This window comes from Struthio camelus, chromosome 1 (assembly GCF_040807025.1).
Source record: "Struthio camelus isolate bStrCam1 chromosome 1, bStrCam1.hap1, whole genome shotgun sequence".
Lineage (NCBI taxonomy): Eukaryota > Metazoa > Chordata > Aves > Struthioniformes > Struthionidae > Struthio > Struthio camelus.
Genome location: NC_090942.1, coordinates 93300227 through 93315460, shown reverse-complemented (window position 1 = coordinate 93315460; position 15234 = coordinate 93300227). Strand labels below are relative to the sequence as shown.

At 40.6% G+C, this 15234-nt stretch overlaps 1 protein-coding gene across 2 annotated transcripts in view; it reads left to right on the top strand.

Moving 5' to 3' along the window:
• Positions 1 to 72: 72 nt before the first annotated feature.
• Positions 73 to 15234, top strand: part of CFAP91 (cilia and flagella associated protein 91) — a 35645-nt gene continuing 20483 nt past the window's right edge. For both annotated transcript variants that reach the window (XM_068958169.1, XM_068958164.1), the window contains exons 1-10: positions 73 to 215; positions 831 to 907; positions 3047 to 3204; positions 5871 to 5954; positions 7720 to 7776; positions 8715 to 8896; positions 9611 to 9788; positions 10132 to 10289; positions 10547 to 10729; positions 10834 to 10976. In XM_068958169.1, the coding sequence (XP_068814270.1) occupies positions 86 to 215; positions 831 to 907; positions 3047 to 3204; positions 5871 to 5954; positions 7720 to 7776; positions 8715 to 8896; positions 9611 to 9788; positions 10132 to 10289; positions 10547 to 10729; positions 10834 to 10976 (1350 nt within the window). In that variant the 5' untranslated portion in view covers positions 73 to 85. The remainder of the gene's footprint in view (positions 216 to 830; positions 908 to 3046; positions 3205 to 5870; positions 5955 to 7719; positions 7777 to 8714; positions 8897 to 9610; positions 9789 to 10131; positions 10290 to 10546; positions 10730 to 10833; positions 10977 to 15234) is intronic.

Sequence of the window (15234 nt, the reverse complement as noted above, 5' to 3'; positions counted from 1 at the left end):
CGTTCCTGCGCCGGTGGGGGCGTGGCTTCCAGAGGCCCCGCCCCTCCCGCCGCGCTGCGCGGGGGAGGGGGGGCGGCCCGTCGCCATGGGAACGGTACAGCGGCGCGGCGGCGCCATGAGCGGCGCGGGGAGCGGGGCGATGCGGGCCCCGCGCCTGGGGGGCGCCGAGAGCCGCGGCCAAATGGCTCCCGGCCGGACCTTCGACTGCCTCTACGGTACCGGGCCCGGCTGCGAGGGGCTGAGTCTTCCGCGCCCCCCACTTCCCCTCCCCCCGCCATGGGCCGCCGCGGGGGAAAGTGGCGTATCTCGGCGCGGCTGCGCTCGGGCGTGGAGGGGAGCTCGGCGCCGGGGGGCGGCGGAGGGGCCGCAGGAGGGGGCAGATCCGGAGGGAAGGCGTTAAGGTCGGCGGCGGCGGCGAGGCCTTGGGACGATTTAGCATCTGCAAGCAGGAGGAAGGCCAGCGCTAGCTCTTTATCCCCGAAGGAAGCACCCGCTTCCACTGGTTTACCGTTGCACTGGGCCCCCTTTTTCCCCTGTTTCTTTTCTTCTCCGTTTTCTTTTTCAGTTGGCACTGCTTTCAAAGAAGGCAGTTTTTCTTCTCGCATGTGCATGTCCCATAGAGCAGCAGCATTTCGGCTCTGCGGCTCATTTGCGTGACGGTGGAGTTTCTTTAATATGGAGACATATAATTCATGGTTTTTTTTCTCTTCCTGGTTTGGTTTATATTCTCTCATGGAAAGACTTTCAAAAGGGGGAAGTGCGGCCTGAGTGATGCTCCGTGCCTGTTTCTCCAATATGTAACTAATTCCATTTGTTCACTTATGTTTCAGACCCTCTGTACTCATTATCAAGTGAGAAGGACCATTCAAAGGCAAATGTCTATGCTCAACTTGCCTGGGATAAAGTGGTAGGTGTCAGCCAAAGACAGCTCACACATGCTCCTTACCTTTCTGTGTATGCATAGGTGCACACGGCTAGAAACTTTGTTACAGTCTCATCTCTAAGCTGCTCTCTTAAAACAGCACCAATACAAAGCAAGGGAAGCCGTTATACCAAGTACAAGACATAGCATCGTGAGCAACAGTGATCACGGGCCTAGGCTGACTCTGTAGCAGCAGCCTAGGAATGACCAGTTTCATGCCCATTTGCAGTTCCCTAAACGGTCTGTTGCTGTTTTTAATAAAATACCTCTGGACACTGCTAACAATAGCTGTTGTATGTTATTGAGATATAATAGAAAACCTGGACAATTGTCAGGCTGTTGTTGAAGCAGAACTGTTAAAATGTATTTCACACAGTGCCCCCTCACTTACTTTGGGATATACTTACACTGCAGTTCAAGGCAGCATACTAAAACAGTTTGAATGAAGAGCGTGCTAACAGCCAAGCAGCCTGTAGCAGATGGCAACCCCGTCCTAACTCTTCAGACCAGGTTACCACAGCTTAGCTTCCTAGCTAAGCCCTTAGCTGGTTGGCCCATACATAGCTCCCTACTGCTTTGGCCCCACTGCTCCGTATCCGTACTAGCTGGTTATAAACTAACTAGAGGATGTCTGAGGGAGTTACAGTCACACCTTTGGACTGCAGCAATCGATGTCTGGATAAGATGCATTTAAGTAAAATGCCAAAGAAAAGCAGACTTGCTACAACTGCACAGTGAACTGGATTTTAAACAGAGTCCTCCTGAAACTATGCACTTGATCGAGCCTGCAAGGCAGGTGTTCTGAACTCTGAAAGTCCGTTCCTGTACAGCAGTGAGAAATTTCCCAAGCAGCTTTCCAACAATGGATTCAAGAAACGCTTTTTCAAAGGATGTTTCTGTTTTTCCCTTACCCAGTTATGCCAGGCTCTTTTGTATATAAATATTATGTATATGAAAGAAATGTGTGGTTGTCTCGCTGTACAGAGACACACACGCAGAGCTGGTGACGTGCCTGTCATCATAGAGATCCTTGCAACATGGCTGTGTAATAGTTCAGGCCAGACAAAGTAGGTAGACATAATGTCACTAAATTTGTGTATGTCATAGGTGTAATTTTGCAGGTGGGTATGATGACAGACTCTGACTTACATGAAAAATGTTTTAAACCTGTGAATCAGCAAGTGCATAATGTACAACATAAAATAACCCGACGTTGAATTCTTGGTCAATAGCATCATAAGCGTGGACAGGGGTTGCAATATTTTTAGTTGACGAATTTTTCCAGACTCTTGAAAGTTGAATTCCCTTTCCAGAGAAATAAAACAAAAATGCGATCTCATCTACAGCAAGCAGTTAGTCATAGGTTGTATAGATCTTCATAATATGACACTTTCTTACACTCTGATGTGATGGTGTACTTGAAATGTCACTGTTATCCTATGTGCATCTGAGTTAGCATCCACTGAAATGAAAGAGACAATTCAATTCTGATTTCAGACTTTTCAGGAACTCAAGCCAATATAGCCACGTCATTTACACTTGAGTCACAATTCTGAAGATTTACTGGCAACCATAAATTTAGAGGTTTAAGGCATATCTGCCCAGGGAAATTAGTGCTCAGATGGAAGGGTGTGGATCTTTAATGCGATAGCTTTGTATGCTAACTCCCATGGAAACACTTTTAGCACCTGCTAGAATTGCTGTGGCATAAAATAGCGTATTTTACCCTGTAAGTGGAACATATTACTTCACTTTTAGAGCGCACAAAATGGGAGGGAGTACCTGTGGTAGCATGCTGGAAATTCACATCTTAGGTTACCGCTCACTAACTTCCTCATGTAACAAAAAGTGTTAGGCCCTTATATTTTAAGTAAAAGTTTGGACTCTGGAAAACAGCCAGAAGACATATCTCTGCATCTGCTGCTAGTCTGGAACTGATGTCATTTGTGTATGCCGCCTTCTTTCCCTGTCCTGAATGTGCACTCCTATAATTCACAGTAAGCTGTTCTATATACTGATCATATGCATACATTCACTAGCACCAGCTGAAATTCTGATCTCTTTAACACCATTTGAAATCACTAAATCAGTGCCTCTCCTCTTTTGTGTCCACATGAACATTAGGTAAAAGTACCAATTTTCAGAAGCATGTTTAGTAGTCTCATCCATTTTCCTGGCTACAATCTGTGCTTGCAAGGCAAAGATCCAGTGCCTCCGTTTATTGACCGAAGATGGAGAGGGAGAGCTCAGCAGCGCCTAGAAGCTCTTCAGTTGCTTGCTGTGTAAGTGTTCTATGGTTGGATAATTTAAAACAAACATACAAACAAAACCAACAAAAACCTATACACACTGAAGTGGCGATGACTGCAATTTGCTCCTACTTATGTTTCCCTTGAAATTAAGAGATTGCAGCTGTTGTGGAGTACGGTTGCCCATCTGCTTCTTAGAGGGTGGATGTTACACATTCCTTCATCCCTGTGCTATCTGCTCTGCATCAGTTGCCAGGAAAGTGAACAGAGTTATTTCAATCTCTTGTAGATAAGTTATAAAGACTTTGGTGACCCATGCATGTTACTTCAGTGGTAGCTGCTTCCTTTCAGTCCCCTGAAGCTGCAGCTGGTTAAATTGCTGTCACTGTTCATTCAAGCGTGCATGGGGCCTGAACTAGAGCACCACATTTTTAGTCTAGGAACTTCTTAGTTGAACTTTCTCCTGGCATCACAATTAGGGTTTCTGATTCAGCAAGTATTTAAGCACCCGTTTACATATTTTGCTGCACCATGAGTTTTTGAAGTCCTCTTACAGGTGTATTCAAGACTGCGGGCATCGGCCTGCCTAGTTGTCGTCAGAGTTTTTCTGCGCTAACAAGCGAGCTATAGACCGTGGTCTTTTCTTGTGAAATATTGCCTTGGGATTGCTGGTAACTGATTTATACCATGAGCTTGACAGTAATCAAATATGGTAAAGAGCGATGCAGATTCTTATTGAGTTTCTAAAGAATATTCTTATCATTTCTACAATCAAAAAGAGTTTGGGGAGGTTTTTTTCTTCTAATTTTCAGCACTTCAAACTGCCCCCACCGCATGAAAACCTGAGTGGCTTGTTATATTGTGCCTGTAGCTCTGTAACAGGAACTTATTTGACATCTGAGCTGCGTTAACATTTCAACAAGTATTTCCAAAATGTCTTGCAATTAACAAAAAATGAGAACTACTTCTCCTGTATTTCAACCTGCACTGTTTGACAATGTTGCCAGTATAGAAGATAATATTCCCCAGCTCTCTTTTCGGTAGTTGTATTGCTTCTGTAAGGTTACCAGGAATAAGCGCTCATTTGTATCAGCAAAGTCAGCAGATAGAACTCAAGGACGTGCAAGAGGCAGGATCTGTGGAATAAAAAGGGGTTATTTCACTGGGCTCCCATTGTACCTATAACTATACCATAATAAGATGAACAGCTTATGCTAATAAAGGTAGATCATAAGAGTAAGTGCCCACCTGTGCTTAACGAAACACACATCCATCTGGATGGAGCAACACTCTGATATGCAAAGAGTCAGCTAGTGGACCTAGCCATCAGCTCAGTTAACTCATCTGAATTACAAACAACTTTACAGTAATAGGTTGATTAGAGCTGAGCAAGTATCTCCGTTACAATGCTGCATATTGAACCCTTCCCCTCTCTTTTGTTACATGATATGAGTGAAAGTGCTGGGAATAGATGACTTTAAACTTACCTTGGCAGTAAACTGTATGTCACAGGAGGTTAATGAAGCATCTGGCTGTGCAGTGGGTAGTCACACTAGGTCCACAGCACAGCTCACAGGGCTGTGCAGTGAGGTGTTTGAAGAGAACTGATCTCAGCGTGCAATTCTCTGTTTTGATCCCAGCTGTAAAGCAACATTATGCTGTAAATATGCCTCTCTATTTCAAATTAGGCAGCAGCAAACAACACAGAATCCCATACATTTAATGTCAGGATTCTTGTAAGTTGCCAAAAGTGGTCTTGTGAAAAACATGACATGCAGGACTTTAGCCATATACGCAGCTTAAGGGAATGACTTACCTTAATGGCATGACATGGGATTTTTTTTTTTTTTAAAGAACTTCTGTCTGTTGTCTTTAACTACCTTACAGGTTGATAAGATTAAGACTGGAGTATAAAGTAGCTGTGAAATCAAAATAGCAGTCCTGATGCATAGCTTCCAATGGACTGAATTCTACCCATTCTCTCACTGACTGACTGAATAGACCTCATGGTCTTCCAAAGCTTTAAAATAAAGAAGACCCTCCAGGATGCTGTACTGAAACATTAAAACAGTCTGCTTACTTTAAATTCAAGATGGAAAAAAATGAAGAAAAACTCTTGGAAAAGATGTACTTGTTCTAGTATAATTTTTAAAGCATTCACCTGGTCAGCCTAAATGTTTTCCTCTACTGGAGAATTCAAATTGAAATTGCTGGTTCTAAAATTTTCCACATTTTCTCAAAAACTCTTTAGCTCTTCTTGGAAGGTAGCAAGTGATAGTCTTCCCCTTTGCTCACTATACTCCTTCCCATATGTTTTCTGTTATGGCAAGTTTTTTGCACTCTTGTGCAAATGAGCTTACTCCCCTCTGCTCCCAATAAAAGTACTTGACTTTACAAGGTCCAGCATTTACAAGTGTTTTTTTTCATGACAAGCTCATAAAAAGTGTTATTAAAGACAGCAGATGACCAGTTTTGCCCATACACAGTGTGGAATATCCATAAAGTATAAAACGGTCTTGCTACGTATAAAAGTATGAAAAAATGCAAAATATAATTGTACAGCTGCTTGTATTCCTATGGGGAATTTATAATATGTATGTTTTGATTGTGCAAGTAGAGAGAGAAAAAACAAATAAGTCAGAACTGCTCTGAACATACCTCTTAAATAATAGTAAGGAATCCTGTATTTTGGCTTTTAGAGCTCAACCTTCTCTTCAGATACCTAAAATTGTATATGAAGATCCTGAAGTTCGTGGAAGGAATCGCTACAAATACTTTGAACGGTAAGGAATGAACTAATTTGACATAAAGTTTAGGATCTTGCTTTTGTGCAGTTTGAAGAGTACCTAAATAAATGCCAAAGCCTTTTTTTTTTTTTGGTCAGTTCTTCGATTGCTGGTGTAGAAAATCTAAATAGTAACCAAATCTTAAATCACAAGGTCTTTTTACATTCACACTATCTCAGAATTTTCAGGTAATGATTTACTGTATAACCAAAAGTAGTAAGCATTCTGCACTTAGTAGTTATTTGTAGAAAGCCTTGAGCTGTAGATCATCCTACACAAAGGAAGATGCTTGCCAAAGCCATTGTGGTTCTCCACACTCCTGGAAACGTGCCTTCCTAAGAAAGAATCTTTAACTCCTGGTTTCTGCCATGGAGAGGAGCAAAAGGGAAGCCTAGATTAACTTTTCATCAATGTCCTCTGCTGCAGAACTGCCCCTCCCAGAGTTTTGCTGCTCTTCAGCAGCTGGACGCAAGACCTGAACCAACAGCTAAATAAAAACATTCTCAACTTAGTCACGTGTAGTTTGAGTTACGTTCACTAGTAGTGTCACTAGTAGTATCACCACTGTCAGCAGACACAACTTTATTTAAGAGCATGTGCATTATGCTGTTGTCCAACATGTCCACTTTTAAATAAAAAAAAAATTTGCCAAGTTTAATAAAAATGAATTAATAACAATGAAATGTTCTTTATGGCTATTTTAACAAAAGAGTGATAAAGATTACGTTATCTTCTTCTGCAATTTGAAATTCAGCTTTAAAGTCTCTCAGAGACTAAGGGAAATTGATAGAGACTGTAATATGCAAACTATAATAATTCCTAAGAAGGAATTATTAATATGAATACTTTGTCTTTGAGCCCCTATCATTTTCAAGGTACTTCAGAAATTACTGCAGAGAAGGAAGGAATCAAATTAGATAAGTCCAAAATGGCTTACCTTACAAGCTGATTGTAGGAATTCATTTCAGGATTTCAAGAAGTTACAAAAAAAACCTCTCCCAAACGAAAAAAAGTCAACTAACTAGTGAAACTTATGCATGTATAAAATCTTGTTAGCACACTCAAAACTAACCTCTTTTATTATTGCCTTGTTTTTCGATTCCAATTTTAAGTAGAACAAGATTTTAGCAACTGTTTTGTTGCGAGTGTCAGGCACTCAAGACAATTCTCTACCACCTACCAGCAGCATGGAATTCCACTTCCAAACACATTAAATTATTGATCTCTGACTGTGGCCTCTTCTGCAGCATTAGCAGTTAAACTCCGGCCAATAAGCTCATCAAGCAGTAGTTCTGAAACACTGAGACAATATAGTCTTAGAGAAGTTTCTCATCTTTAATTTATGTGATAATTTATTAAGTCTTTAAAATAAAGAGTACACATGCAGGACTGAATGCTGCCATAGAGCAGGCACAACTACATAACTCTAATAAGGTCTGTCCCTTTTGATGGCAGCTTGCTGTGAGGTTGGCTTCATTGTAACAACGAATTGCACCCTTTGGAGGAGGACATGAGAAACACTGGACTAGGTCGTTTGCGAAAAGTCTCATGCACACCTTTTGAGTGAACTGACCCCCATTGCTCCTTAGCTATAAAAGAATTATTTCATATACAGATGAAATACTTACACATGGAGGTACAGAACCTCACTTGTGGTAAATCAGCTTAACTCCACGGAAATTAGTGAGCTGCAGTGTTCCTAAACCAAAACAGTATTTTATGCTCATGGCTGTTGTCTTACTTCTGTGTTCTCTCTTTTCAGACCTCTCATTCCTTTTAATAAGCCGTTTCCACTAAATGTTGCTTATGCGATGCCAAAGTAAGTAGTGAGTTCTGGAGCAGGACTGTTGTAATGGGTCACATCTAGCCCAAAAAGGATTGATTAGCTGTTTAGTAGTTTTCATAATGAACCAATAGGAGGAACTTGTTAAGAGGTAAGGAGGACTCTGTTAACCATTGTGAATCCCTGAGGAAACAGGGGACTGCCTGGTTCAGAGTTTGCTTGCAGTAAAGTAGTGCCTTGTGGGTAAATGACAGATCAATGTATGCCTCACGTGTGTTACAATTATGAGGCTTGAAATAGAGTGCCAACTGTCTCTCAATGCTAGAAGAGATACTGATACAAAGATTCTCCGATATAGCAATACTGTTGGGAGTTCTTTTGATACTACTGATATTATTCTGATATTCTGGTATTATTACAATCTCTGTGATAGTTGCAATATTGTTCAGTGGTATAGAGCATCCATGAAATAGTCCAGTGTGGTTTTCAATGGGGATTAAGTTTTGAGGGGACATAAGCAGATTCAGTTCCTAGTAGAGTTAATGGAAGCTCTAAGGGCTTACACAAGAATTGAACTTCATTCTGGAGGTGTGGAAAAGAAAAATATGAAAGTTAAATTAAAGCAGTCCTACTTCATCTTACACTCAACCATTAGTTGCTTTTCTTGCCTCATATTAAAAGCAACACTTTAGAATGTATACATAGGGAAGATCTGTGTGTAACAATTTAAGAAAGCTGGGACCAGAAGATTTCTGGATTGCTTACCTGGGGAAGGAGGGAGCCAAAGGGCTCGGTGTGGTCTCAATCTGCTTTTACTAAAGATAATGGAGTTAACGTCAATGGGAGCAATGGTAAGGTAAAACAATGCATGTTTGAATAGCCTACCTTTGACTTAGTGTTTTCTTTCTTTCTGATTTTTTTTGATGAATGTGACAAATATTCTTCCATCTTGCATCTTTTTTTTTTTTTTTTAGGACAGAGCCCTTTGTTTATTCAGCTACCAGAAATGGCAGGGTCTTTGGTCTCCAGTTACGAACTTTGGGTACACAGACAGATTACAGGGATGGTGAAGCCCAGACTGACCCCTATTCCCCTGAATATGTAGTTCTCTCTGGCTCAGTCCCTGAACTTCTGACACTTGCTACTCTCACTTGGGGTGAGTTATGAAGTCGAGATACGTTAGTATAATAACGATAATTCTACCTTCTTTAGCAGGAAGTTTTATATTTTTTTTCGGAGATGTCCTATTTCAAGCATATTACCAGCTTTGACAACTCTCTTGCTTTCTTGTTTTGGGGTACATTATTTTATCTATCCTTAAAATAGATAGTTACCTACTTAAGAGCACTATTCTGGGGCCTTTCAGGAGTTTTGAGATCTTTCAGTATAAAAAGGCCCTATGTTGTGCAAATACCAACTAGTAGAGGTTTTGCATTTGCTTGCTGTTCTTCAGCTATTCTAAGTCAGACATTAATAAGGAGATAGTAAGAACACTGCTGTCCCAGAACACACCTGTGATCCTCATGTCCCCGTGTCCTACCTTTAATAGTGATGGATGCTGGACATGCTGAAGAAAGTGCTGATTCTCAGACTGCTTAGAAAAGTTTTTCCTCCCTTCCATCCTACAGTAGAGGATTGAACAGTTAGCATTAATGACAACTAAACAGTAGCAACTGCAGGTCCTACCATTACTCATATTTTAAAATTTTACTGGCCTTGGAAGTATTTACTTCTGTCTATTGTCAATTCTGCTTGTGTTTAACATATGGGCTTGTGCCCATCCAACCTTCTGGTATCTTAGCGCACTGGTGGTGTATATTAGCTGGATTTAGCATTCTTCTAAAGAGCTACCGCTTCTTGTCCCTGTAAGGTCGGGGACTACCAGCAGGACTAGCCGAGGTGGAGATGATTGAACGTGCCCGGGAAAAACGAGCCTGGGAAGCAACTCTTCCCCCTCTGGACAATCCCTCACAAATTGCAAAGAGGAGGAAAATGATGGATGATATGGAGAAGAAGGAGTGGGCCTTTAGAGAACAGGAAATAGAAAAGTAAGAGTCCAATTATACACTTTGCTCCTTTTAATTATCAGCTGAATAGAGAAGGGACAAGAAGGTTTGAGGTCCGGCTGGAGGATACAAGCCTTTTATTTATGTGAAAAAATTTTAAATGTAAATCCACTGATTTTGGGAAGGGATATTTTTGTTGAATTTAATATAAGAGTCACAATACTTTCCACTAGTGATAAGCTCACTTCTAAAAATGAAAGATTATGATATACAGCAAGAACTATTTGTAAAGTATTCAGCTGGGATGTAGGATTTGACGATGACAGCATTGCACAGAACATTGAAGAGTACTGTAGTTCATGCCTGGCCTTTCCTTCCCTTGCAGGTTGCAGGAGGTTCGACTGGAAGTCTTAAAGAAGCTGCTGTCAAGGAGAAAGGAGCAGCAGAATGAGCTGGATGTCAAGCGCTTGGATGCCCACTGGCAAAATCATCAGAAGGCTAAAGAAGAGAAAGTAAAAAAAATTCAGCACGACTGTGCGCTGAGTAAGTTGGAGCACCAGGAAGGCAGAAGTATGAGTCTTAGGTTTCAGACAAGCCATTTCTTTTTCCACAAGGCTGCAATCTTGATTCAAGATGAAACAGCTAGCATCTAGAGTATAGATATGCATGGCCAGCATTTGCTCTGATCAGACTGGTCAGGTTTTACATTAAACAGCAGAAACCCTTGTGAATTTCCTAAGATGAGGCTTTTTAAGAATATTTGTTTGAAGAACCTTCTCACATTTTTATTTCCTTGTCAGTGGTCAGAAAACTGATAGCTAAGAGGAAGAATGTGGGGGTGAAGCTGGAGAGACGAGATATCATCAAAGACTACACTGACTTTGCATCACAAACATATGCTCCTTTGTCTAGAATTGGTTATTTCCCAGACAACCATTCTGAGCGCTACATGGTAAAAAACTACTATCTTAACACTTTTGCAGGTAAAGCGTTTTGAAAGACTTAATTTGTAGGAGATATTTATGTTAACAAAACTCTGTATTTCTTTCTCTACCACTCCATTACATTCTCACTCTGTGTTTCTTAGGATTGTGTCAGCTGGAAGCCTCTCTCCCCGATTCTGTCACCCAGGTCCAGATTGAAGCTCCAAAACCTAAATGCACTACCACTAAGACTGGATCTCTTAAAAGATCAGCAAGGCTAGAGGCAGAGCTGGCACAAGTTCACCAGGTATGGAGCTGCAGCCAGCAGCACATCAGTTCCTCTTAGGTTTGAACTGCTCAGAAATGCTATTGAGAAAACATATGTGAACTTTCTCCAAGTTTTCTGTGATAAATTCATATTTTCTGTAAGACAACTTCAAGTAGAGAATGTATCAGACGTTCAGACTGTTGTAGGCATGCCCCGTACTGCTCTGAAGCTCAGTCTGTCAGTATTCTTTCTCCCTAACATCTGTGCTCCATCCCTATGGAAAGCAAGGATAGCTTTTTTTCTCCCTACAAATCAGATGTTTGGATTGTAACAAACTATATCAGTTAGAACTTCTCTCCTTCCCTTTGCTCGCTCTCTCTTCTCTCCTCCTTTGGTAATGCACATGTGACAAGCCGAATGGCTACACTGTTGAATTACTGATAATTAAATAAACCAGGTTGGGATCCATATTCTAAAAATTCTGTACATTTTTAAAATGTGCATTCTAAGAACATATTGTAAAAATACTTGCAGCAAAGTGTAATTAAAATGGCACCACTCATCAAATTGGATCAGAATAGTGGATGCCCATCAATGTTGTTCCCCAACAGCAGCATCTGATTTGCAAACATGGTAATGTTTTTTTACATACCTTAATTTATCACAGCTGTTCATACAGATGAGGTGTCCATACATACAATTAAGCACTGAGGAAAGTGGTGCCTCATTTGCATCTACAATCACAGTATTTGTAAATTATGTGTACTTTTAAGCATGCTACTTGTGACGCTGTTGAGGGTTGCCTTTTTTAAAATCAGGCCTATTGTTGCTGGCTGAAGTATTGCTAAAAATATTTAATTTCATTTGTAAAGCTTGGCAACTTTCACTTATGCTTTTTTTAGTCTCGACATATTTCATAATTGGAAATTGTGTGTATAGCTTTCTTGTTTTAGTGTAATTTAATAATACCCTCTCTATTCAGACACTAACTTTCTACTAATGAATTTTAAATTGAAATCTTGTCCTGAAAAAGCAATCATGTTATCTCAAGTTTAAATTCCAATGAATCCTGTAAAAGATGAAGTGTTGCATCTGATTGATTGATTGTTATTCAGAAGGAAAATTTTCAAAGAAAAAGCTTCAGTGCTGCAGGAAGTGTTCAAGAACTATTGACATTAGTTCACTCCAGACTTGGAGAAGAAGATACAGCACTATTGAAGGGCTTTGAGTTTTGGTGTTTGTTGTATAAAATCAAAGTAGTGATCCTATATAATCATGATCAGAACACTTGTGGCAGTTCTCGTAAGCAGCAGAATGTTAGCCTGAACTCTCAGGGCTGAATTTCCATTACAACAATTGCATTCTGCCTGTTCACAATACTTGCCATGGTATGGAAGACTAGAGTAGAAGATCTAAACTGTAGTCACTGATAAGAAGTAGGCCCTAGTGCTGGCTGCTCACATAATAATGTTTCCTCCAAGAGAAATTAATAGCCAAAGGGGAGATGGAATGCAGAACAAAAGCAGACAATACTGCATATTTTCTTCTGTAATAGATCACCGGGGCTACACTGATTTATACCAACTGAGGGCCTAGTATAATTAAGCCTCCTTTACCTTCCGCATAAAGGCAAAATGTGTATTCTTTTAAAATCACAAAATATTTCCTTTGCACGGACTGTTGATAAATCTGTTATGCCAAGTTTAACTGCTATTTTTAGATACTGAGATGTAGAAACCGGACTCGTCAGTCCAGATAAGCCAAAAGTTGTGACACCGCTAAAGACCCAGATTGCCTCAGCTACAGTAAGGCTTTAATAAACCTTCTGTTCAGAGCAACAAGAGGAAAAAAAAGTCAGTTTTATCCTAACAGTCAACTTACAGGATTTCAAGCATTACTGCTCTAATTAGTCCTTAGATTCTGCAGTGACATTATGGGTCACTTCTCCCATCAATGTCTTTTGCTGCTTAAGTTTGGTGGCTATAGCACCTTTTGGCTTAGCAGGACCCCTCAGGTCTACCTCATAAGCTATGGGAGCTGTTGAGAAGTGGACTGTGAAGGGAGCAGAGTACTTGAGTTAATAGAATTTAGCACTTGAAAGGACAGCTGTCTGACCGCTTGGCATAACCAGCCCCAATCCTGCCAACAGCCTCCTCTGCTACACAAAGTATGAAAGAAGTTTAAAGCTGGCAATTAGGAATCATCTCAGAATGGCACTGTATTACTTTGCATTATTTCTATAGCAGAGCAGCTGGACCAGTTTTCTCTTCAAAAGCCTCTTTTTAGTGCCGCCCAAGCACTCTCTTAATCTAGAAATGTTCTCCCATAATCCTAGAAATGAAACAGAACTCTAGAAAATTCAGAGTATACACTGTGATCTAGCTCTGGAATGAGTTTCTTTCATTTCCTGCTGTTAATCTGAGGTAGCTGGAGGTGGCAGGGAGAAGAGAAATGCTAGATTTTGGCTTCAGAAGAAATTACTTTTAATCAAGGATATTTCTAAGGCTTGCTTTTCTGGCCAAACAAGTGGCAAGATGGACTGGTCCTCCTCATTATGTTCCTCTTTGCTTTGCCATGCTGCAGGTTATCCTGAGGTTAAGGCTGCAAAGAGAGACAAGAGAATACCCAGGGAACTACAGAAAGGATCTTTGTCCTCTTAAGAATAAAATCATCTTCTTCCAGACTTGAAACTAATCCCAGAAGAAGTGATTTTAGAAGCAGGCTTTTCAAAGAGTATCCTGAAACCTTCTGCAAGAATATTATGTATACTCAGTATCCTTTGAATAATTCTCTAAGAGAGGAGAACATGAGAGACAGGAGTGACCCAGGATTTACAGAAAAAACAAGGAGCTATATCTTAAGCCAGGTCTGTAAAAGGACAAGAAAAGCCATTTTCTAGACAGAGGAGATGCTGGTGCTTTAGGGAATGTAAAGTGAGCCATTACATAAACAGCCTTACATGAAACTCCAGGGAATTCATTTAGTTCAAAAAGAGATAGCACACTGATACAGCTGATTACTGTAGGAAAGAAATGCAACTAGGTACCTGAATACACCGAGGAACAGAGGAGATACTAGAGGAAATCCCAGTTTAAAACAGCACATGACTTCAGGCCGACCCTGTACACTCTGGTGACCCAAAAGGGGTTAAGTGTCAGGCAGTTTCAAAGTGCTGGATCCGGATAATGCCAGAAAAATGAATCTTTCACCTCAGAATTAAGCGCAACTCTCATCATGTCTATTTTCCTTTATCTTGTTGCTGGAAGGAGGTGGAGAAGTAAGAGGGCCAAGAATATCTATGGAGAAAATCTGTGCCAACTTCAAAGAGCAGAAAAACCTGTTCAAGCAGTAATTTCATCAAGAACAGATCTCCAACGCAGTGTTAGTTTGGCTCATGCTCAGACAAGCTTTAAGAGCTATTATGTCACTCCTGAGCAGCCATGCCGCATTGCTCAGGAGATACTCAGGCTGTCCTTGATGATTTCACCTTCTTCATTCATGGGCAAAAAGGAAGGAAGAGAACCATGACTGTATACTCAAGTGCTACACATGAAAATGTGCATAGTGTATTGGGAAAAAGAGAGGATTAAAGAGTAGACAAGGAAGAAACCAAAGCATGATTTCTCTGAATGGAGAGTTGGTTCCCAAGCCACTATCCTGTCAAGAGTTCTACTTCTATCAGAAGCCAGCAAAGAAGCTAAAGGGTATGGCCAAAAGCAGGACTGCGTTCACCGGAAAAATGAAATGGAGATGAAAGATGTAGGTAGTCCTTCACTGTCCAGTCCAACCAGATTATGTCCTGACTCAAAACCAACTACATGGAAAAAGTAAAGTTGTATAGCCTATCCCAGAAAAATCAGTGTGCAATATATAGGCGGTGCCACTTAAAGTTGTTCAGAAATTTAGTACTTATTTTTCTCTCTCTTTTTTTTTTTTGTTAAGTTTTAAGAAAGTATTGCACAGAGATTCTTCAGTCTTGATCTCTATTTGGAAAAATGGTAACTTATTAAGTTAGGCAGAACCAATTAATGCAAGAACCGTACTTCCTTTAGTTGAGCTGTTACATTAAAAAGTCTTAAAATAACCCCTAACTTCAGGCTGGACAAAGCGATGGTAACCAGTCCTGACTTAGGAAAGACAGTAAAGCAGGCACTAGACTGTGCTAATGTGCAAACATAAAACCACTTCCAGGAACTGCGATATTTCTCAGATATGCGTTAATAAGAATTCCCTCTTGTCAGAAGTGCTCGTAATTTTTCTGTCTTTAAAAGTTGTCATTCTGGTTGCATTTTGTGAT